This window comes from Pipistrellus kuhlii, unplaced genomic scaffold, assembly GCF_014108245.1.
Source record: "Pipistrellus kuhlii isolate mPipKuh1 unplaced genomic scaffold, mPipKuh1.p scaffold_m20_p_7, whole genome shotgun sequence".
Lineage (NCBI taxonomy): Eukaryota > Metazoa > Chordata > Mammalia > Chiroptera > Vespertilionidae > Pipistrellus > Pipistrellus kuhlii.
Window position 1 is genome coordinate 19747722 of NW_023425573.1, and position 23959 is coordinate 19771680.

Below are 23959 nucleotides of genomic sequence, written 5' to 3' on the forward strand. Positions count from 1 at the left end.
TGGACTGAAAGGTCCCGGGTTCGATTCCCATCTATGGCATGTTCCTTGGTTGCGGGCACATCCCCAGTAGGGGGTGTGCAAGAGGCAGCTGATCGATGACCCTCTCTCATTGATGTTTCTAACTCTCTATCCCTCTCTCTTCCTCTCTGTAAAAAATCAATAAAATATATATTTTTTTAAATTAAAAACTGTTACTATTAGGTGAGTGTGGCAAGGGTATTGTTAACTGTGTGAGGATGACAGGTATTAACTGGTGGCCTACATCATCTCTTGGTATCCTTGCTCACAATGACCTCTTTTATATAAATATCTCAAAAACCTGCATCTTCCTTTAACCATGCCTGACCAGTTACTAGTAAAAAAGCTCTAAAACAATTTTTTTTTAGGAACTCCACGGGAGGGAGGGCGGCTTATGCAGTTAATCTCTTTTGTCCACAAGGTATTCTACATTGTTTTAAGTTAAACAACTGTATAAAAAGTTACATATGTAATACATGTCTGTGAAAAATTCAAACAGAAGACAAGAACACAGAATAAAACCTTAAAGTTCCTGTTTGCTCCTAACAAATGGGTATTCCCCCTATTTATTTGTTGTTGTTGTTGTTTTTGTGTGTGTGTGTTTTCTTTTCATTTTTTCCATGTATATGCATATGCACACACATATGCATTTTATTTATTTATGTTTCTAACAGCTCTATTAAGATGTAACTATCCTACAATAAGCACACATATTTAACAAGTATGATTTGATATGTTTGATACTATTTTTTATAATTTGATAAGACATAGGTATACACCCATGAAATGACAACCACAGTCAAGATAATGAACATATCCATCACCTTCAAAAGATTCTTTGTGCCCTTGGGGATTTTTTGTTTGTTTGTTTTATTTTTAAGGCATTTTGCTTTGGGCTTGACTGGGCCTCTATAACTGCGGTCTCCTCAGTCTGGAATGCTCTTTCTCCTGATCTTGCTAAGGAGAGCAGGTCTCCTGCACAAATGTCCCCTTCTCAGTAACCTTGTTACCTAAATGTCATCCCTCTGCACCACCCACTATGCTTTCTCTCTTCAGAGAACTTATCACGCCCTACAAGCACATATTTATTTGACGTCCTATTATCTGTCTCCCCTACTAAAATACAAGTTCCATAACTAAGGGGTTCTGTGTATTTTGAACTGATGTTTCCCCAGGTCTAGACAGTGTCAAGTACATGGAGGATGAGTGACTGCTTCATAGGGCTGCTGGGAGGAGAAACGGTGATTTAATTAGTCATAGTATGAAACTACTGAGCATTGTACAAGTATGGCACAGAGTGAGTACTTGTGCTAGGTTGAATAGTGTTCCCCCCAAACTCATGTCCACCCAGAACCTGGCCTTATTTGGAAATAAAATTTTTGCAAATGTGATCCCATTAAGATGAGATCATACTGGATTAGAGTGGACCCTAACCAATGACTGATGTCCTTATAAGAAGAGGGAGATTTGGACAGAGTCACACAGTGAGGCCATGTGACAACAAAGGAAGAGATTGAGTGATGCTGCCATTAGCCAAGGACCCTGATACACACCAGCCTTATAAGAAAGGTAAGAAGTGAGGATTCTTGTTTTATCACAGGAGGAAACTGAGCCAACAGTCACTGGGGGCTAGATGTGCCTGCTCCTCCAAGGAGATAAAAACGTGTTGTCTGAATATTACAATTCTGTGGCCTTCTGCTGCATGTACCGTGTTTTGCTTTGCCACCGTTTCCTAATTGGGAGAAAGGAAAATTGAAGATCAAATGTGGGAGACACATTATTCAAGTGTCTTCATGGGAGAACATGTTGTTGTTTTGTTGACACAGATAAAGGTCAGGTCTTGACCTACTACAACTCCAGCAATTAAAACTAAATCACAGGGTTTGGCTTCAGTGGCTGTAATTGACAGCAACCATGTGGAAGGAGCCTTCTGCTTCCATGACTGGGCATCTGTGTGTAGCACAGCTGGATCGTGAGGGCTGCTCCGTGCTTCTTCCGTAAAATAAATGGAAATGGCATCTCCTAAGAGTTTCATTGCTCTCTCCGCCACCTTGATCTTGCTCTCCAAACAGTTTTGGGCAGGAGAGCGGAAACTAAGTCATGAGGGAGACCAAATCCTTGAAAGCTACAGCCCTGAGACTTCCTCGACTAAAAGCAGACTGAATAAACAAGGTAGTGACAGGCGCTTATTGATAGTCATTTGTGTAACCAAATGCTTAGCAGGCTTTGGACAGGCTGCCGAGAAAGGCTCACCTTCTACTGCAAACAGTAGACTGAGGATTGAATTGCACTTTTGTTGCTGGCAGATCGGCTGGGCCAATTTGACTGCTGCCTCTCACTCCTTGTGAGAAAGCAAAGGCCCTTACAGGGGAATCTCAGCCCCCTGGAAATAGATTCAGGAGGGAGGAGAGAAAAACCAATCCCCCCAGGTCATTTCCTTAGCTGTTCCACAGAGGTCCACTGAGCAGGCACTGCGCAGACTGTCAAATACATGGGTGTGCGGTGAGATGTCAGTGCTGCCGCCCAGTCCTAAGCACCTAGTTTTCTTTGGGTCTAAAGGTCCCCAAAGGTCTTGTTCCCAGGTCCCCCGAATCATTGTGCAAATAGAGGCGGGGGAGGAGGGAGAGGAGGGACAAGCGACACCTTTTCAAAGCAGGCAGCCCAGAAGGAACCTCGTTTTCTACCTACAAGTTTCCCCAGTTGTCAAACCACAGGGCAGGGGCAGGGGCAGGGGCAGGGGCAGGGGCAGGGGCAGGGGCAGGGGCAGGGGCAGGGGCAGGGGCAGGGGCAGGGCAGGGCAGGATGACTGCCGTGGAGGATGACTCAGGCCCACTCTGAACCTGTCTCCTCGGCTCTTGAGCAAGGTCGGGAAGCTCGGGCCTGTGGCGAGATGTCGCAGCACGTAGTGTAGGGAATCAACTCGGGGACTTTCCCAGGAGGAACTGGTCAAAGGCAAGAGTAGGGGGCTGGGTGCTGGGGGCGGGAGGGGAAATCCTACCCCACCTTGGGCTCCAGAGGGAAAGGAGGGTCACCCTTGGGACCAGCCGCACGCGGCAGGATGAACTCCCCAGGTGGCACCGCCCCTTTCGGTGGCACCTCTGAGCCGGCCGGGAGTGGGCGGGGGCGCGGCCGTGGGAAGAGGGCAGGTTTAGGCACCTGCGCTGCTCCGCCCAGTCCGATCCGCAGACTCCGGGGAGCGCCCGGGCCGGCGGGGAGGAGAGGCGGGCGGACGTGCCCGGCGCAGGGTGGAGGCGTCCACCTGGGCTTTTCCGAGCGCAGGGAGGGCGCTAGGACCGAGCGGCGCACCTGTTGGCAGGTGCCGGGCCTCGCCTGCTCCCCGCCCCGGAGCAGCCGGGCGGCCGGTGCACGAGCGGGAGGTGCTGGCAGAGGCAGGGCGGCCGGTGCACGGGCGGGAGGTGCTGGCAGAGGCCGTACCGCGGCGGCGGCGCCGGGCGCACCATGGCCGAGCTGCTGCGGAGCCTGCAGGACTCCCAGCTCGTCGCCCGCTTCCAGCGCCGCTGCGGGCTCTTCCCGGCGCCCGAGGACGACCCCCGAGATGACGGCGCGGGCCTGGCGGAGGGCGCCGCGAGAGCGCCGGGGGCCGATCATCGCTCCACGGCCAACGGCAAGGACGCCGGGGCGCCGGCCAATGGGCTGCTCAGAGCCGCGGCCCCGCAGGTAACCGCGGGCCAGGTGCACGCGGGTGTGGGAGGGAAGGAGGGAGGCAGGGAGGCAGGGAGGGAGGGGGCAGCTGCTCCGTGGCCCGCGGACCCGCCAGTGGTCCAGGCGACTCCGCGGCGGGGACTGGCGGGAGCCGAGCCTGCGGGGCGGAGAGGGCGCTGTCGTCGCAGCGACCCGGCTCCCGGCGCGGCGTGTGGCCGGGAGGGCGAAGGGGGAGTCCACCTGCCTGGAGGCGGCCAGGCCATTCATCCATCAGATGCTCCCAGAGCTTGGCATGCTGTCTATTTAGAGACTTAAAGTTGGATGTGTGTGCATGTGTATTCTCCCAATCCCGAAAATTACATAATTGAAAAGCGGAGAGATGTCCTTGGCATTTTCCCGAGAGGCTTCGCTGGAAGAGATTCTTAGAACTCCCCAGGATTCAGGAGTTTCCGCCCCCCCACCTTCCCTGATCTGCTCTAAGGGGGTGCACTGGCGGGCTCCATGTGTCCTTCACCTTCCCGCACGGCCCCGCTGAGGACAGAGTTCGGGTTGAAAGGATCCTGGAGAAATTGACAGCGCTCGCCGGCCGGAGAGGCGGCGGGACCGACGCCGCTTCCCCCCCCCCCCCCCCCCCCCCCCCCCCCGCCGCCCGGAGCCCTGGGCCCCCTGCCGGGTCCGTCCTGTATTAACCGGCACCGGTGCCCTTTGACAGATGCTGCAGGAGGGAAGCTCACCACCCTCCCCTGTAGGTGTTCCCACTGTGGTTACACAACCCACTGCGTCTTGTCGCAGTGCACAGGGACTCGGGCGGGAGGGACCAGACAGGCTGCAGACGCCGACGTGCCGGCCGCTGAGTGCCAGGGCCGCGCTGGCCCGGGAGAGAGGGCAGCCCGCTGCAGGGAGACAGATGCTCTGGACACCCGCAGATGCTGTCCTTCCCGCGGGGGAGGGGGAAAGTGCGGCCCAGAGGACGGAAGCCTTGTATTAACAATCCCAACTCCCCTTTGGGGGGTCGAGGGGGAGGAGGCACATTTTTTCCTTCCTCGAAGTTTTGTGTCTTCTCTAGTAACTGGGGGTTTATGAAGAACCTGGCTTCTGTGTGGAGTGGAGTGTTGTGGGCGTTGAATTACAGAATTCGAGATGGTGTGCTAGGGGAGGGGCGGGGTGTGTTCCACTCTAGACAAATCCTCCTCTATAATATTGTTTTCTCCTTTTATTTTTCTTCTCTGCCCCACATGACATCCAGTAACTTTTAGATGAGTTTAGGACACACACACACACACACACACCATCCTCTTGCTTCTTCTTAAAAAAAATGGGGCTGCTCTGCCGAAACCGGTTTGGCTCAGTGGATAGAGCGTTTGCCTGAGGACTGAAAGGTCCCAGGTTGGATTCTGGTCAAGGGCATGTACCTTGGTTGCGGGCACATCCCCAGTGGGCGTTGTGCAGGAGTTAGCTAATCAGTGTTTCTTTCTTATGGATGTTCCTATCTCTCTCTCTCTTCCTCCCTGTAAAAAAATCAAATGATATATATATATATATATATATATATATATATATATATATATATATATATATATATATATGGCTGCCCTAGCTGGTTTGGCTCAGTGGATAGGGCATCCGCCTATGGACTGAAGCATCCTGGGTTGATTCCAATCAAGGGCACATGCCCCAGTTACAGTTGCCAGGCTAGATCCCCAGTGGAGGGCGTGCAAGAGGCAGCGGACCAATGATTCTCATCATTGATGTTTCTAACTTTCCCTCTCCCTTTCTTTCTGAAATCAGTAACAACATATATATATTTTTAATGGGTCAGAGTGAGGGGATAAGGACCGTTCACATTCCTGAAATGTGGTAGGACATTTTCTGTGCGCCCACTGTTTACACCCTCAGATAGATGCCCCAGCCAGGAAGCTGAAAAAGAGTGCATTCCTCACTAGTGTTTCTCAAACAGTTTTAAACATCACCCTTGTGATGTGTTCTGGAAAAGGAGATCAGCAGATTTATTGCAGGGAGTAGTGTCTTCTTGTGGCTTGAAGAGCCGGGTCAGTCAGTGAACCAAATGCAAGGAGATTCTCACTTCCCACCCAACACATAACTCACTCACTATAGAGCAGGAACAGGTAAGAGTGGACTAAGAATTCATAATAAGAGATCACTGTAGTGATGTGTGGTGGGGGAAAACACATGTGAAAGTATTTGATGAATGAGATGTTCACGAATATTTTTAAAGGTGGGTTGGTTTCAAGTGACTTGGGAACATTAATTTGCAAACATAGGTGGAGTTCCCAGAATAAACTGATTGCATAACTGCCTCAGAGATTGAGAGGAGTGCATGGGACAGTTGAAAGAAACTTGTCTCCAACAGTTTCCTTCTCCTTGGCCTCTGGCCTGCGGCTGCCTGAACTGCCTGTCCTTTCCCTAAATAACCCCCTCTCATCCTTCAGTTTCAATGGTCAGTTCCTCAAGAGACATCTTTGATCACCTTCCAGTCTCACTTCACTTTAAAAAAAATTAAATAGCCAAACCAGTGGATAGAGCATCAGTGGACAGAGCATCAGCCTGCAGACTGAAGGGTCCCGGGTTCGATTCCTGTCAAGGGCATGTACCTTGGTTGCGGGCACATCCCCAGTGTGGGGTGTGTAAGAGGCAGCTGATCGATGTGTCTCTCTCTCTCTCATCAATGTTTCTAACTCTCTATCTCTCTCTCTTCCTCTCTGTAAAAATCAATAAAATATATTTTAAAAATTAAATATGTTTTTACTGATTTTAGAGAGGAAGGGAGAGGGGGAGATAGAAATATCAATGATGAGAAAGAATCATTAATCCTCTGCATGCCCCCTGCCAGCAACACGGACATGTGTCCGTGACCAGAATCGAACCCCTTTCAGTCTGCAGGCTGGGCTTGCACAAAGCTGTCACGGAGTAAGTCAGACTAGTCTTCAAATGTGTCCCAGTAGTCATGAATTTCACAAAGTTCAGAGTCCTGAAGGGTGAAGTGCTTTCTTTGTTGAGGACTTGCCAAATACCCACACAGCTGGATCTTTTGACTCTCAAGTTTAAACTTCTTCCATTGTGTATCTTCACTTACTCTGTCTCATGGAGAAAGTGTGTAGTGCTGGGGCTTGGTTGGGAGCAGAGTGGAGATTGGGTAGAAAGGAACTTGCTTTTGGTGTGCAAGGGTAATTGGTCTCCAAGGGTAACTATTGGAGGACATTCTTGGCAGCAGCCAAGAGCAAGAGACAGGGATCCTGGGACTGAGCAAGGAGGACAAAGGCCCAATCAGAATTGTGTTTATTTGTTATGGGGCAGAGCCAGCCTTGGTTATAATGGTATTTTGATTTTTATCATCTTTGCTTACTCAACACAGTTGCATTAAGTTAGACTTTGCAGTGCCTTTCCCCAGCATTACATTAAACTAGAGATAATCTTTCCAATCTACACTGTGCTCAATAAATACTCTTTGATAACTATTTGCTGAGATACACTGAGTGGCCAGATTATTATGATCTCTGAATGCATAATAATCTGGCCACTCAGTATATGTATGTTAGAGGCCCAGTGCATGAATTTGTGCATGGGTGGGGTCCGGCTAGCCTGGCCAGGGGGAGGGGACATGGGTGGTTGGCTGGCCTGCTTGCTGGTCAAACTCCTGGTCAAGGGGACAATTTGAATATTAGCCTTTTATTATATAAGATATACACTGATTGGCCAGATTATTATGCATTCAGAGATCATAATAATCTAGTGTATAGTTCTAAAGTTGGATTGGAGAGGGGATAAGAACAGGTTGTTTTTAGAAGTTTTTGCTCTCCTTTTTCCCTCGGAAACATTTGGGGCCCTCTAAATCTCTCAGTCCACAAAACCCCACCTTGGACTTCATTGGCTTGCTAATGTGCAAAGAAGCATTGCAGAAATGCCAAGACCAAGGCCAGATCTGGTTCTGCCTCAGTGTCAAGTTGAACTCCTGTGGGCCCCAGTTATCCCATATGCAAAATGAGCAGAGTGCAATAGATGCATGGATTTACAACTGTAGCTATAAATTATAGTCAGAGGAGCTTTAATTACAATGTCCAGGATCCAGGTCAGAAGTGGGGCCCAGAAAAATTGCCACACAGATGGGAACTCTGAATTCTCTTGTCCCTTAGTATGTTCAAGACGAAGATAGTGATGGCCAGAGACAGCTGCTATGACAGCTATGACATTTTGACTTGATCATAACTCAAATGCATAAATCAAAAGCTTGGTCGAACTTCAAGTTTTGATTATCTGTAGATGGATGTTGAGGTTTGAAATGGCAAAATAAACCACTTTGAAAAAGTATATTTGATTTTTTTTCTAGTAACAGATATTGTTCAGACTATAAAATATGGAAAAATACCAAGAGAATGTTAGATCCATGCCCATTGTACTACTACTAGAAAAAATCACTTAGTGAATATTAAACCTGATCTTTAATGACTACATGTTATCCATAGCATGGGTATACAAAAATTTAGTTGGCCAATTGCTGTAACTGTGTGATCATTTCATAATATGCACTAACACTGTATCATTGTGTTATACACCTGAAATTAATGTCAATTATATCTTAATTTAAAGACAATCAAGATATGTAAAAAGGTAGTTGAACAACGTTGTTATTATTTCATTAATTTTTAGAGAGAGAGGAAGGGAGAGGGATAGAGAGATAGAAACATCAAAGAGAGAGAAACATCATCAGCTGGCTGCCTCCTACATGCCCCTTCCTGGGAATCGAGCCAGCAACCCGGACTGTGTGTGCCCTGACTAGGAATTGAACCATGATGTCTTGGTTCCTGGATTGACATTCAACCACTGAGCCCCTCAGGGTCCTCCCCAGTGTTTTTGCACATGGCAATAACTTTTTGTGGCTAAGTCATAGTCTATTGTATGCATGTGGAGGTGCACATTTCCTTTATAATAGGGGCACATCTATCAATAGACACACGTTGCTTCCATATCTTGGCTATTGTAAACAATGCTGCATGTTAGTATTCTCTTTTTTTCTTTGGGAAAATACCCAGAAGTGGAACTTCAGAATCACATGGAAGTTCTATTTTTAATTTTTTGAGGAAAATCCATGCTGTTTTCAATAGGACTGCACTAATTTGCATTCTTACCAACAGTGCACAGAGATTCCCTTTTCTCCAAATCTTCACCAACACTTATTGGTGTTCCTTTTTTTTCTTTTTTCTTTTTTCTTTTTTTTTTCTTTTTAATTGTGGCCATTCTATTATAACAGGTATAAGGTAATATCTCACTGAGGGTTTGATCTGCATTTCCATAGTAATTAGTGATGTTGAGCATCTTTTCATGTACTTGTTGGCCATCTGTATATCTTCTTTAGAAAAATGTCTATTCAGATCCTGTAACCATTCTTTAATCTAATTATGTTGTGGTTGGTTTGGGTTTTTTTTTTTTGCTGATGAGCTGTATGAGTTGTTTGTATATTTGGAAATTAACCCCTTATCAGATATATGACTTAAAAATATTTTCCCCCTTCTCTAGGTGCCTTTCATTTTGTTGATGGCTTTTTGTTTTTTGTTTTGTTTTTCTGTGCAGAAGTCTTTTAGGTTGATATAGTCCCACCTGCTTATTCTTGCACTTGTTGCCTTTGCTTTTGGTGTCAAATTCAAGAAGTCATTGCCAAGACCAAGTCAGCCTGTGACTCTCCTCTTACACTAACTTGCCATGCTTGGAATTGCTGGTAGAAATATGCATATAGTATGGCTTTGAATAGGTGCTAACAATTTGCCCTGCAGAAAGGGTGTGCTAGGGCACATAGCTATGAGGGCAAGTTTCCCACACCCTCACCAATATAAGGCATTAATACTTTTCTAAATTTTGGAAAAAATAGCCCACTTTGACTTCTATCTCACTTTTCTTACTTTATTTTCAATACTTGTTGATCAGCACTGAGTTTCTGGGACAGTCCTCAGCCTTAAAGATACAAAGGTACATAAGATTTAGTTCCTGTCTCGGGAAAGCCACAAAGATAATGCAATGCAAAAATTACTAGATTAGACGGATAACAATGTTGCCAGGGATTCAATAGCACGAATAACTCACGATCTCTGGAGGAGCCCAGGAAGTCTTGAGTCAGGGTTTAAAAAGTGAGTAGGAGTCAAATAGAAAAAGATCGGAGGATTTCTGCCTGGGAATCTCATGTGATAAGACATAGAGACACATTGTCATTTTTGGTGAATAGCAACAAGTTCAAGTTGGGTATAGTAAGAGTAAAGAAGTCTAAACAAAGAATGGACTTTAGATAATAATGCATCAGTATTATAATCAACGTAGCATACTAATAATATAAAATATTATTGATAGGGAAACTGGCAGCAGATTGTATGGGAAAGACCTGGAGTATATGGGAACTCTTAGCACTATGTTCTAAATTTCTCTATAAATTGAAAGTGTTCAGAAAATAATGTCTATTTAATTTTTTTTAAAGGGAAGATAATTGAAAGGGATTCAAAGATGGGCTCATTTACAAAGGTGTAGGCAGGATTGGGGAAAAATCAATATAGTTTTGAAGCAGGCAACTTTAGCCTAAGAAAAGCAAGAGGAGTGGATAGGGTTCTGGTAACCTCCTCGCCAAGGAGAGCTTAGATGTCAGAGAAAGGCCCTTGCCAGGAGCTGAGGCCTTCAATAGAGAAACATAGCCATCTCCAGGCAGAAGTAGGGAGGTAACTATATCTGAGACGCCTTCATATGCCCTCTCATATCCTGTCAGAGCCTTCCTTTGGCCAAATCTAGTCAGAAGCCAGGGAGTTTGGGAGTCTGGCTGATGCAATCCATAAAGTTCAGGCCCCCCCGGCGAGAGGTGGAGAGGACAAATGGGAAATATCCCAGCACAGGTTGCATAAAGAAATTGGTGTGGTAATTTAATACCGGCTGGAATTTGGGGCTAGAGCCAGAGTCTTAGGCTTAAGCCATAATGTGGCTCCCTGCAGAATTTGGATTTCATCCTATCATCAGGGGGAAGGCAAATCAAATTCATCCCATGTGCCAATGCAGAAATGGCAACTGGGACACCGTGATAAGAAAGGTTCATGTGCCTAATGGGAAAGAACGCGGGATTGAATGGCTGTGCCTGAGTGGGTATGATGGAGGCTGTTGAAGCATTTGAGAAATGGCGATGTTATATTCAAACAACAGCAAAAATGGGACAAACATGAAAGACTTAATATCTGTTTTGGGTTCTTCCTGATAACCTGGAGTATCTCCCTCACCCACAAATACCTTAAGAGGAAAGAGACCACAGGATGCCTTAGTACATTGGTTACCATGTTTTAAATCATGGGACCCCATCATTATGGATATTAACTGATTGGATGGGTGTCATCTCCTGAGTTAAAAGCAGCTTTTTGTCAGCTGGCCAGCATCCTATGAAATGGCCTGGAGTGATAACTTCATAAACTGGAACACTGCCTATCAATCAGATTGCTGTCTAGAGAGTCTGAATGTAAGACCCAGACATAGGGACATATAAGGAAGAGTGGTGATGAACTTCGGAGAGCAAGGGGAAGACTGAAGGACAGAGAAAGCAGTAGGACAGCAGACTCCCGAGATGGAGAGGAGAGCAGGAAGTCCTCTGCAGCAATGCTAGTAGCAGAAGGAATAGCTTCGAGTGGAGAAGGAAAGTGAGTCTTGAGGATGGTGGACTCCACTGCTGAGGGCAGGTGCTAGAGAGCCTGTTGACTTTCAGGATAGAATGAGGGGCTCAGGCCAGGGGGCCGCTGGCTGTGTGGCCGCTGGCTCTGTGTCCTTACTTCCTAAAGAATCATGTAACAAATTGTCACTGGAGAGAACTGGGGTGGGTCTCCCTTTGCAACCAGGATGTGTGGTCCCTACTCCTCTGGAGACTGGCACATCATTGCGCTTGGATAATTGATTCTGTCATATTTGTGTAGTTCCAGGGGTCCAGGGGCCAGATCTCTCCTTTTTCTCACTGTGCATCCCCTGGAACATGGCAAATAAATTTTACCTATTGAATGAAGCATGAAAGCTGCTCTAAACTCAACTTTTTCTTTCTTGGCAGAAATGTGATCACCTGTCTCTCCAGTCACAACCGGGGTCATTGTTTCCCTGATATTTTACCTACATGTGGCTCATTTTACTTTAATGTTTGTTATTGCTGGCTCCTTCCTTTTATCCAGGAAATGGATGGAGGATTTTGATTAATAAATAACTTTTTACTACTTTGCTTTCTTCTGTGGGAAACCATGAGGGAAGATCAGGTACCAAGAAAAGCTGGTGATGGTGAAACACCCTTTGAATTAAGCAATGTGATTAGATGACCACATTTTCGGAAGGCTGTTTAGTGAGCCTGGTCTCATCTCAACTTAATTGATCTAGAATTGAAAGGTCAAAACTTCTAGATTTTAGAAAAGGACTTTCACTTCTGCTGGTGCCCTTTGTGTTAATGATTAAGTCCATTCTGACATTTTATCTATAAAGTGCACTTTCACTGGGAGACAGTTATGTCGTGGTTTCTTAGCAGCACATTTAGGGTACTCCTGCCTAAAATGCTGAAAACATTTATTATTCTGCTTATCCGGGGAGTTACTTTCTACATGCTGAGAAAATGAGATACTGAAAAATCCAGTCATGACAATGATTCACATTTTTCTCCCTGCACTCTTATTTCAAACACGATATGGACTGATCACAAAGCATTTTAAATAAAACAAGAAGAGCCAAAACCGGTTTGGCTCAGTGGATAGAGCCTCGGTCTGCGGACTGAAAGGTCCCAGGTTTGATCCCGGTGAAGGGCATGTATCTTGGATTGGAGCACATCCCCAGTGGGGGGTGTGCAAGAGACAGCGGATCGATGATTCTTTCTCATCAATGTTTCTAACTCTCTATCCCTCTCTCTTCCTCTCTGTAAAAATTCAATAAAATATAAAATAAATAAATAAATAAGTAAATAAATAAATAAATAAATAAAACAAGAAGAAATCCTTAGGCATAGGCTGTGGTGGATGGAGAGGGGAGGGTTAACTGCCTGAGGCCTTGAGGGCGGGGCTTGGGAACCTTGGGAAGGCAGTAATGGTGCCCTTGACCTATTTTGAATATTCCATCCAACCCCAAAGGACTCCCTGGCAGTTTCCAACCTCTTAGTTTAATAAAACAAAACAAAATGAAACAAAACACCAGCTTCATTCTTGCTTTTGTTAGCACCCATTTATTAGGTTATTATGCCTGATAAAGAAGTGTCCCCTTTGCCTTCTGTGGGGTGTTTGGATTTTTTCCAAATGGCAAAAACTTTGTTTCCACAGAATTTTATGGGAACCAGCCCATCAAAGCAGGGACTCCTATGGAACCTAAGAGGTTCTTTAAGGTAAATCTTTGAATGCTGAGAAGCCAGGGTTTAACTGGTAGAGAAAGGGCTTAGGTGAACTTTTTTTTTCAGTTAAAAAAATTTTTTTTCTCTTGAAAGATGATTTAAAAGGTGTCCATGAACTAGAAAATCAAAGCTTTTGTTAAAAGCATTACAAGTGAAAGGTGGCTCTGATAGGAGTTAGTTGGGTATTTTCTTTTCTTCTTTCTGAATTTTTGATTATTTGATGACTTTTAGCTAGGGAGATATCAAATATTTTAAAATTTCATAGTTTTCCATTATTAAAGTAATAATACATGCTTATGTCAGAAATAGTGGGAGAACATCAAGACATACAAGGAAGAAAACAAAAATCCTGTCATAATTTTGCAATCCAGAGGAAAATGTTAACATTTAAGAATATTTATTCCTTTTTGTTTCTATGCAAATAAAGGATATTTAAGTTATGAAGATGCTATATACAAATAATATTGGCTTTTATCATTCATATTGTGAGCATTTCCCCATGTCACTGAATATTCTCGAATTATATGACTTTAATAGTATAATCATTTATCATGTGATTGTAACTTACATTTTAAACCACTTTCTAATATTTGTGTTTAGATTGTTGCATTGTTTATCTTTGCACTTCAACTTAAGTCTAAATATCAAATTATTTCCTGAGCGCAACAGAGAAGCTTATTTCATTGGCTTCCTGCCGAAAGGTTTGTGATAGTGTTTCAGTAGCCATGGGCGGGGTTGGGGTTTCTGATAGAGTCAGAGAAAGCATACATTCCCTGCAACTCTGAGCCAGGAAGGCAATATGTGCTTAGAGGGTGTTTCCTCCCATATTGTGATAGGATAATAGTGAAGCGAGAAAATGAATTAGTTCTGTTGCACATTGCAGAGGGTGGCAAACAACTCTGGAGACCCCACTGGGGTCCTCCCAGCCTTGGGTCTCCCCATTCTGGCTGGCTCCTGAGGAGGCCCCGGACTAACTTCTTGCCGTGCTCAGCTATCTCCCATGTGCCCTTAAAGAGGAGCAATGGAATGGCTATGGAGTAACCGCCATATTATTCAGTCTGAGTAATTGTTACTTCAGGAGAGGAAAGACTATCATCCATTGATCACTTGACTTTGCCACCATCTAAATCCATCTGATGCCACAGACACATTGTACTGTCCAAATATTTTGACCCTGAAGGGATTATCTGATTTTTTTCAACAAGTTGGGTTATAAATGGTCCAGCCTGATTTCTTCATGCTGACTACCCCAGTCCCTTTGCAGGGCAGAACTGGAACTTCCCTTAATCATACTGAGCACTTCCTGGTGTAGACAGACATGTTTGCATAGATATCAGCGCCTATGTGTTATTCTAAGACCCCAAAACACAATACCCTCTCTTAGACTTAAAACAACTTATTTGGCAATCAATGTTCTTTCTCCTCCTTCCCCAACCTGACCCCAGGCCCAGATAAATATTCTGTAATGGAAAAATGTTACTTTTAAAAATATTTTTTAACAAGTATAGTTGGCATACAATATTATATTAGTTTCAGGCACACACGCCTGTGATTAGACAATATACAATTTACCCAATAAATCTCCCACCCATCTGACACCATACATAGTTATTAGAATATATTGACTATATTCCCTATGTACTTTATATCCCCATGACTATTCTGTAACTACCAATTTGTATTGTTTAATCCCTCACCTTTCCCATTCATCCTCCTAACTCCTTTCCTTTCTGACAACAGTCAAAATGGTCTCTATATCTATGAGCCTATTTCTGTTATGTGTGTTAATTTGTTTTGTTTTTTAGATTCAACTTTTGGAAAGAGAAACTTATTTATTTAATTTTTAAAAGTTAATACTAATTATACATTTACTATGCAACTTACTGCACTCCCAGGCATTCATCCCAGAGATATGTTAATTTATTCACACAAAAACCTGTTCATGATTTTCATAGCAGCTTTATTTGTAATAGTAAGAACTGGAAGCAACCAAAATGTCACTCCCCAGAGGAATGGCTGCATAAAGTGTGGTACCATGCGATACCGTGCAATACAGAAGGAATGAACTATTGACTTACCCAACAACTCGGATGGATCACAAGGGCATTATGCTGAGTGAAAAGGCCATTTCTGAAAAGGTCACATACTGTAGAATTCCATATGACATTTTTGAGATGACAAAATTATGAAGATGGAAAACAGATTATGGTTGCCAGGGGTTAAGAATAGGGGAATGACCATAAAGGGGTTGGAACAGAGGGAGATCTCTGTGATGACGGAAGAGTTTTGTAACTTGATGACAGTGGTGATTATGTGAGTCCACACGTGTGGTGAAATGGCATAGAGCTATGCACACACAGTGCCAATGTCAGATTCCTGGTGTAGAATGGTATTTATAATTATGAAAGGTGTAACCATTGGGGGTCGGGGAGTGAGAGATGGCTGAGGATACATAAGACCTCTCTATACTACTTTGCAATTGCTTGTGAACTTACAGTTATTTCCAAATAGAAAGTTTTAAAATATTAATACTGCCTTCTAAAACTTGGTCCTGCCATCCTTCTCATAGCTTTTACTGCAGGCATTCCTAACACACTCTGAAGGAAGCCCAGGAGACACAAAGAAGCATCCGGGAGATTTTCTTCCAGGTGCCCCTTCAGCTGACTGTGCTGCTGTGTCTACTTCCAGAGCCACAGGGCTTGCTGGTAAACCCCCTGCTCACTGGCCCAGGCTACCTGCCCAGGGAGAACATGGAGACATCCTTGAGGGTCAGAAAAGCATATTTGCCCTTGACTTCAGTTCAACTGACTTGTGCTATAGCTGCAGGTTTTTGGCATTAAGATAATTCGTTGTTGTTGTTGTATCTTGTTTTTTTTTAATCCATTTCAAGTTGGTGTTACAAGTATGTCAAATTTGTACACCCATCTTCAGCCTGCCCTCAGTGTCCATTTTGTCTCTCCGTCAAACATGCTTTATATCTTAACCCCCACGCTTCCTGACCTACCAGCTACTACAGCCCTACAGTCTCTGGACTCTGACATTCTTGCCTTGCTGAGATTTGCACTCTAGGTTAAATCTTTATCACCCATGTTATTCTTGGGGTAGAGTATGAAATAAAATGAGATAAAACCACGAGGGTGTGTTTAGCATATCATGTTTGAAGTTTACTTTGCCATGTGTAATTTTATGGAGGGTCATAAGTTAATTTTAAATTAATAATTAAAAAAGAGAGCATTGTCTCTGGTGTACATAGGAAGTAAAGTAGGTTCCTCTTTATCTCACTATTCTCTAAATGACACTGGCTAGGCTATGGCAGGGGATGCACAAGCTCACATTTAATGGCTTCTTTTTCTAGGCTCAAGGTCAACAATATATTCCTTCCCCAAGTGGTAGTCCCATTCATCTGTTAGATTTTTGTTCTTCTTCCACAGATAGTTTCTATCACCATATCTAATTTACCAAATATCTGATTGTAAAAGGCTTTTTTCCCCTACTGTATTCTACAAAGGGAAAAATCTAACCACAATATCCAAAGTAATTAAAATTCTATCTAGTTCTAGACATGGAAACATGGCATGATATGTTCAACCAAAAAGAAGCAATTTTTAACAGTTACATTTATAAAGTGACCCAGTTTTTAAAACTGTACTAGTATAAGCACATATTGAAACATATTTTTTAAAAGATTTGGAATAATGATCCTAATGTTACCAGTGATTCTCTCTGGACATTTAAGAAAAAGTTTTATTCATGCTTGTCTGTATTTACTGCATTTTTTTTCTCTTTATAATGGAAAGTTATAGATTTACTAGTAGCCCTGCGTACGAATCTGTGCGCCAGTAACTCTCTGCCGGGCCTGCTTCTCCTCGGCCCAGAGGCCCGTCTGCAACTGGGTGCAGAATGCTTGCCTCATTGCTGGGGCGATAATGCAAGTGTTATCCCCCTCCCCCGGGCACTCCATGCCCACTGCCCAGAGGCCCTCTGTGGCCTGGGTGGAACACTTGCCTCATCACCGTGGTGACAAAGCAAACATTCTGCCAGGCCACTCACACTGCCTGCTCTCAGCAGCTACCCTTCCCCCAGGACTGGGGGACTCCAGCAGGGCTGAGAGGACTGGGCGCCACCATCTTGTGGCTATGGGCACCACCATATTTGTGATAGAATGATGGTTAATTTCCATATTACCCTTTTATTAGATAGGATGTTTACAGAAAAATTAAGCCATTTTTATTTTATAAATAAAATTATCTTATGAGGAATAAGATAATTTGTACTTTTGAGGAATATTAGATAGTTACTAAGATTACTACCATTGTTCCATATAAGAATTTATTGCAATTTGTTACAGAGTCCCAAATTTCAGCTAAATTGGTTATGATCCCTATCTGAGGGGATATTTTTTAAGCCATGCAAGTACTCCTAAGCCTTCCAAAGGGAAACAAAATGGCTCCCTCCTCGTCTCTGCATGAAGAGCCCATGGGAAATGACAAAACACCTTTTCTTCTCTGTCCAAGCAACCACATGAAATGCAGTTGCTTAAAATGCTTAATGTCCTTTTGCACTAATAGGAGTATCTTGATGCATGGAAAGATTTTGACCTCGAAATGATCTTTTCTTGGCCAAAAGTGTATTATTAGAGAGCTTGGGAAAATCTTAAAAAAAGCAGATGTTGAGAGTTATCACCCTCATCCTTCATCAATTTTTGGCCGGGATCTTGTGTTGTTTCTTCAGAAGTTGTTTTAGAAGATCTCATTTTATTGTTGTGGGCCCAAACCATTATAAGGGGTTTTAGCCCTTTAGTCACCTGCTGGCAGTGTCTTGGGAATGTTTTATGTTGGATCTTGGTTCCTCTTAATCTGGTGACAGTGGTTAAAGGAATCCTAAAGTAGGTTCAGGTTGGGGGCATTACAGCTACCCTTGCCAAGTGTTTGATGTGGTTCCTCTTTCTTTTCTTTTTTCTTTTTAAAATAAGAGTTTATTTAGAAAGTCACAAAGGTAGGGAAAGTGAGCCAGCTGGATGTGGACTCAGGAAACAAGTTACCGAGGCAGCAAAAGAAAGGCCCTTGAAGCTTAGGAGTGAGAAGGGTAAAGCTAACATGCCTTGGGGGTTTAGGGGGAAAGAATAGGGGGAGGGGAAAGGCGAGGGTGTGCTCCAGGAAGGGAAAACTGCCTGATGTGGTTCTCAATTAAATAATAGAGGACTTTATCAATTTTTATTTTAAAGTAAAACATAATTACTAATTTCAAAAGCTAAATGAGTGGCCATTTTCCTTTTCTAAAAAAAATAAATAAATATTCTAATAATATGACTTTCTTCACTTTCCTAAAGAAATGTGTCATTTATAAATGATATTAATTTTAATGTAATTTTAATTGGAATTGTATTAAACCTCAGGGTTAACTTGGGGATAATTGACATCCTTATGATGTATCTACCGGTGTGTTTAAATGCATTTGAGTTTTTGTGTGTTGATTTGGCAACCTTGCCACAATTTGTTTAATTCTAATAAGTTATCTAATTTCTTTGTGTTTGCTATGAAAACAATGAAAAATATAATTTATTTCTTCCTTTTGAATTTCTATACCTTTCACTTATTTATTTTGTTCTACCTTACTGCACAGACAAGGACCTGTCCAGTATTAGGTTGAATGCAAATGATAGTAAAAATTCTTGCCCTTGATTTTCAACTATGAAGTATTATATTTGATGTAGTTTTCCCCTCCTTTTAGAGCTGTTTGCTAAGTGAAGTTCTCATGAATTATGACTGCATTGTATTGAATTCTTTTTCAGTATCTAATGAGAGGATCACATGTGGCTTTTTTCCCCCCATCTCCTTTAATCTTATAAAAGGGTGAGTTAAAAGATTTTCTTTGTTGTTGAACCAACCTTTCATTATGGCAGATACTCAGTCTTCGTCATGATGTAATCAAAATAATATTACTGCTTCCAGCAGGTATTATAACAATGTTATCAAATAGACTTTTCATACTAGTGTATTTTTTTAATGTTTTCATTGATTTTAGAGAGAAGAAAGAAGAGGGTTAGAGAGATAGAAACATCAATGATAAGAGAGATCATCGATTCTGCCTCTTGCACGCCCCCTACTAGAGATTGAGCCCAAAACCCAGGCTTGTGCCCTGACCAGGAATCAAATCATGACCTTCAGGTTCATGGGTTGATGCTCAATTGCTGAGTCACACCAGCTGGGCCATACTAGTGTGTTTTAAAAGTATCTTCCAGCTCCCACCTTCCCCAGCCTTTTGGCTTGGTTGGATGCTGTTTTTTATAACAGAAAACCATTGGGCATCTTAATTGTGCAGTTCATCCTCATGTGTCCATGAATATTAGATACCAGTATCATAAAATGTGCTTAATTGTGTAAATATCCTTGAACATATAAAATATCCAATTCCTAGGATGTTTAAATTGGTTTCTTTTGGCTGAACACTAAAAATGTTTTTTTTAAAAAAACAACACACACACACACACACACACACACACACACACAAACACAGTAGTTTATTTTTGCACCGCATTTCTGTGCTCATATTTGAACACTGAAGTATCTAGCAGTTTATGAATCTGCTCTAATAATATAGAGTGACATTAGAGTGATTAGGCTCAGGGGACCCTTAACTTCCTCCCCCGCCAGAGCAGGCACTGTTTACAGTGCCCGGTGTTCAGACGCATTGGCCACAAGCCCAGCAATAACCAGTTACTCAGTCAGAATGGGGCCAGGTGAGCAATCCTGAAATCACGTATTATCCACTGAGCCACAGTGCGGTGCTAAGGAGCAGCTGGCACATTTGCAGGTAGTAACCTTTAAAAAACACCCACACTTACAAGGACAAGGACATGTTTGGAAGTTTCTCCCCTAACAATTGTCATAATACTAAAAGTGAAACTATGTCACCAGCGTGGCGGTTGTCTCATGAAATAGAAGTACAATGTCTTGAAATGAAAGTCTACCTGGCTATGCCCTGTCAATCTTTTTTTTTTTTTTTTTTTAAGCGTTCAGTTTGTTTTATTGCTAAAGGAAAGGACTCCTGAGGGGCCAGTGTGGACAGGAGGAGCACAGGGATGATCTTTCCTGTTGCTCTTCTTCCCAGTAGCCTCGGGAGCATCAGTGTGATGCCAGGAGCAGGTATGGTCAAGTCTGGTTTGGGGTTTTTATGTTTTGGACCCGTTGGTTTTGGTGTTGTTGACTGAGCTGGTGTGGGCTGTGGAGTCCTGCACAGCCACACCGCCCCTGCAGAAGGTCTGTGCGTCCCTCAGGCTGTATTTTGGAGGAGACAGCAGAATGAATGGGCTAAGAGGGTGCGTGTCTCCTTACACTCCCAAACCATGTCTCCTTGGGCATATCCATAAACTCTCTTGCCTCGTTTCCATGTGTGTGAAATGGGGGAAATAATCACGTATAGAGTTCTGAGACCTACGTAAGATTGTCAGGAGGTGCGCTGAACACGTTTTGTTGACAATAAGGTAAGCCCTCAAACGCTAACTTTTCACGGCCGTTTCTGCCAGCTCACCACCACCAATGCTGCAGCCCCTGCCCCTGCCAAAGCCCCTGCTGCTGTCTTGATCCAATGGGTCGTTTCTGGAATGAAATGCATCATGTGGTGGGGCGTGGGCAGAGGGGGAGGAGAAGTGTTAGACTATAACTCAGCTTTCTATGCCACTTCAGCATGGCGTGCACCCTGAATTTTGAGCCAATTTTATGCTTTACATTGTTGCATATTAAATTTTGCATTCCTTCCTTCTGATAGTTTGTGGCATCCAGTCATATGCCGAACAAATGCCTTCCCAAGTTCTGCTTCCCATCATCTGAGCTTACTGAGTCATGGAAAGTGTATTTTAGAGTGTTTCTTGCTCTGACACAACGCTGTTAATGTTTAGCCAATGTATATGGGGCTCCTGACAATATGCCAGACCTTGGATTGGACTCTGAGCACCGAACAATGGGTATGGCTGCTGCCCAGGTTCTTGAAGAACCCTTAGTCTAGCATAGGGATGTCGAACTCAATCAGAGAAGGGGCCAAAATCTAAAATCCAGCCTAAATCGCGGGCCGAATGGTTTACTGAACAGTCATAAACTGTCATTGTGATGGAAACGCAGCGGAGTGCAGTGATGACAGCGTGGTGCGGGCCACATTGCAAGGCCTGGCGGGACGGATTTGGCCCGCGGGCCTTGTGTTTGACACATGTGGTCTAGCAGGCAGACGTAAACTCATGAGCATAACCCAGGTGGGGAAGGCACAAAGTCTCAAAGACCATCAAGTTTCAATTGAACAAGATCTTCCTTTCCCAGGTTCTCTCATTCCCCATAAGAAAACTCTAAGTCAACATTTTGAAAGAAACTTATTTGCATTTTTTATGCTTTGCTTTCTAATGGAACCATTAAGAGGATTTAAAACTTAACAAATATAGAATAAGGACAGCTGACATTCTCATGTTTTAGACAATGATAAATGTGGACATCATATGGGGGGAAATCCTTGGGGATTTTTTTATTACAGCCCATGACATATAGATTTCATGCTTAAGGCTAAAACATTGTAAGTTAAGAGGATTTAAAAATGGGAAAAGAAATTGTGTGCATGAGTAATAAGAGAATGCTTTGAGCATGTGGGTATTGGGGCTCTGTCAATTCCTGGCCAAACCCCTTAACCTAGGAAAGCCTTAACTCTTCAGTGATCTGAAAAAGGAGGACTTCCTCTGCTGATCTTTTTTTCCCTTGACTATGTGCAGAGTTCTGAGAATAAGGGTCATGGCCATCCATGTGGGGTGAAGATGGTAACTGACTGTCACTGCAGGAACCCAGCCTTGTCTGGGTGGTAGTCTTTCTTTAACCACAAGACAGGGGTCCTAAACCAGGGCCTGGAGGTTCAAATGTTGGCCCCACAGATGCTCTGTTCACACATGGTTTTACTAGTGAGACCTTTCTACATTTTCTGGCACTCAGGCACGTGTGTGTGTGTGTGTGTGTGTGTGTGTTAAAAGAAAACGGGACCTGAAGCCTCATTGGCTTGCATTCTACACAACCATAAGGGGGTGGCTTCCAGTGGCAGTTGTCCCCTTGAACCAGAGCCGGCTCCCTCAGTCCCTGCCATCCCTCTTGCCTCACACCTGCAATGTCTTTGCTCATTTACGTCACTTGTTTGACCCATTGTAGGCATTTAAATTTGCTGCTCCTGGTCTAGAAAATTCCAGAGATAGGATTCCTGGGGTAGAAACCCTCAGGCCCCCCTCATAAAAGTGGGAGCAGCTTCTCCTGGGTGCTGTCACCAACTAGCAGAAGGAATGTGAGACTTGATATGCCTCCATTTAAAGCATAAGATTGGCCCAAAACTTAGGGTAGAAGCCGTTCTGAAGTGGCATAGAAAGTGAGTTTCTGGGACTTTCAGGAGGCATTGCTTGGTCAGCAAGCAACCTTGGTGTCCACGCCAAGGTTGTACAGTAGAAGATGGAGTGACCATTGCATAACCATAGAGCACATGTGTCAAACACAAGGCCCGCGGGCCAAATCCGTCCCGCCAGGCCTTGCAATGTGGCCCGCACCGCGCTGTCATCACTGCACTCCGCTGCGTTTCCATCACAGTGACAGTTTATGACTGTTCAGTAAACCATTCGGCCCGCAATTTAGGCTGGATTTTAGATTTTGGCCCCTTCTCTGATTGAGTTCGACACCCCTACCATAGAGGGATAATAAATTAGATAGTTAAGAGCAGATTTCAAGGAGAAAACTATGAGAAGTGGGCAGAAATAATCATTACATATAACATGGGTGGCTTTATTTAATTCTTCTAATGATAACTTAGTCATTCTCTAAATATTAGTGAGTGCCTATGGGGTGCATGGCACCGGGGGTTCAGGGGTGAGTCAAATAGGCAAAGCCCCTTCACTGTTGAGCTTGCAGGCTGGTGAAGGAGGTGAAACAATGACAATGGTTAGAACTAAGTGCAGTGAGGAGAGATGTGCCTCCCACACCACCAGGAGGCAGCTGTCATCACCACTCTACTGCTGGGGACACGTAGGCAGGCAGGACGTGACCAGGTGATACGGGGTGGGACCTAGCCTCTGATCCAGGTCAGAGCCCGGATCGCATACATAGGTACAATCATCCAGCTGGGAATTAGGGTGGGGTGGGGGGCTACTTACTGTCCACGTCTAAGTGGAGACCTCGGGTCTCACATAGGACTCTGTATATGAGAAGAATTCAACCTTGGTGGCATCAAGCTTATTTGAATTTTTAGGCTATAGACTTCTTTTGTGCTATGTCAGGAGCACAGCACCTGAGTGTGGCCATGACTTCCTGGTCTCCACTGGCCAAGCATGATCACTGAAACAAAGGGACTATATTCCAGGCGGTGGGCTGCCCAGACTCACAGCACCATGTTTATGTGCAGAAGGAAGGGACGGTTGAGGGGTCACAGGCTCTGGACTTCAAATGCTTGGGTTTAAACACGTCCTCGCTGGTGTATAAACTTGGACAAGTTAGCTCTGTGTGGCTCCATTTCCTCACCTGCAAAGCAAGAGATGTCCTAATGCCCACTCAGTGCCTTGTTGAGAATTGCATCTGAGATGATGCCAGTCATGGAAGCACAGAAGCCCTCAATCAGTGCTCACTCTGCATATTGTTTCTCTCGTTGGCCTTAACAGAGCCTTTGCATTGTTGTGTGTTCTGCTCATGTGGCAGAGCTAGCTTCAGAAAAGCATTTTTCTTTTTCCACGTAGAAAACTCCCGTTTGCAAGTTTCTAAAATGGGAACAGCCTGGTGGCATGGCGAGAGAACGCGTTCCCCTGATGGCACATTTCTGAAGCACAGCATGCTCACAATTTTATCTCCCTATTCGGCATGTTTTTGCAGACGGCACAATATGGAACTGGTCAGGCTCCTAATT

General features: G+C 44.0%; 1 protein-coding gene across 3 annotated transcripts in view; it reads left to right on the forward strand.

The window, feature by feature from the left end:
* The first annotated feature begins 3227 nt into the window (after positions 1-3227).
* Positions 3228-23959, forward strand: part of SGPP2 (sphingosine-1-phosphate phosphatase 2) — an 80267-nt gene continuing 59535 nt past the window's right edge. For 2 of the 3 annotated variants that reach the window (XM_045575643.1, XM_045575644.1), the window contains exon 1: positions 3401-3696. In XM_045575643.1, coding sequence (XP_045431599.1) covers positions 3478-3696 — 219 coding nt within the window. In that variant the 5' untranslated portion in view covers positions 3401-3477. The other variant, XM_036420830.2, reaches the window with a different exon arrangement.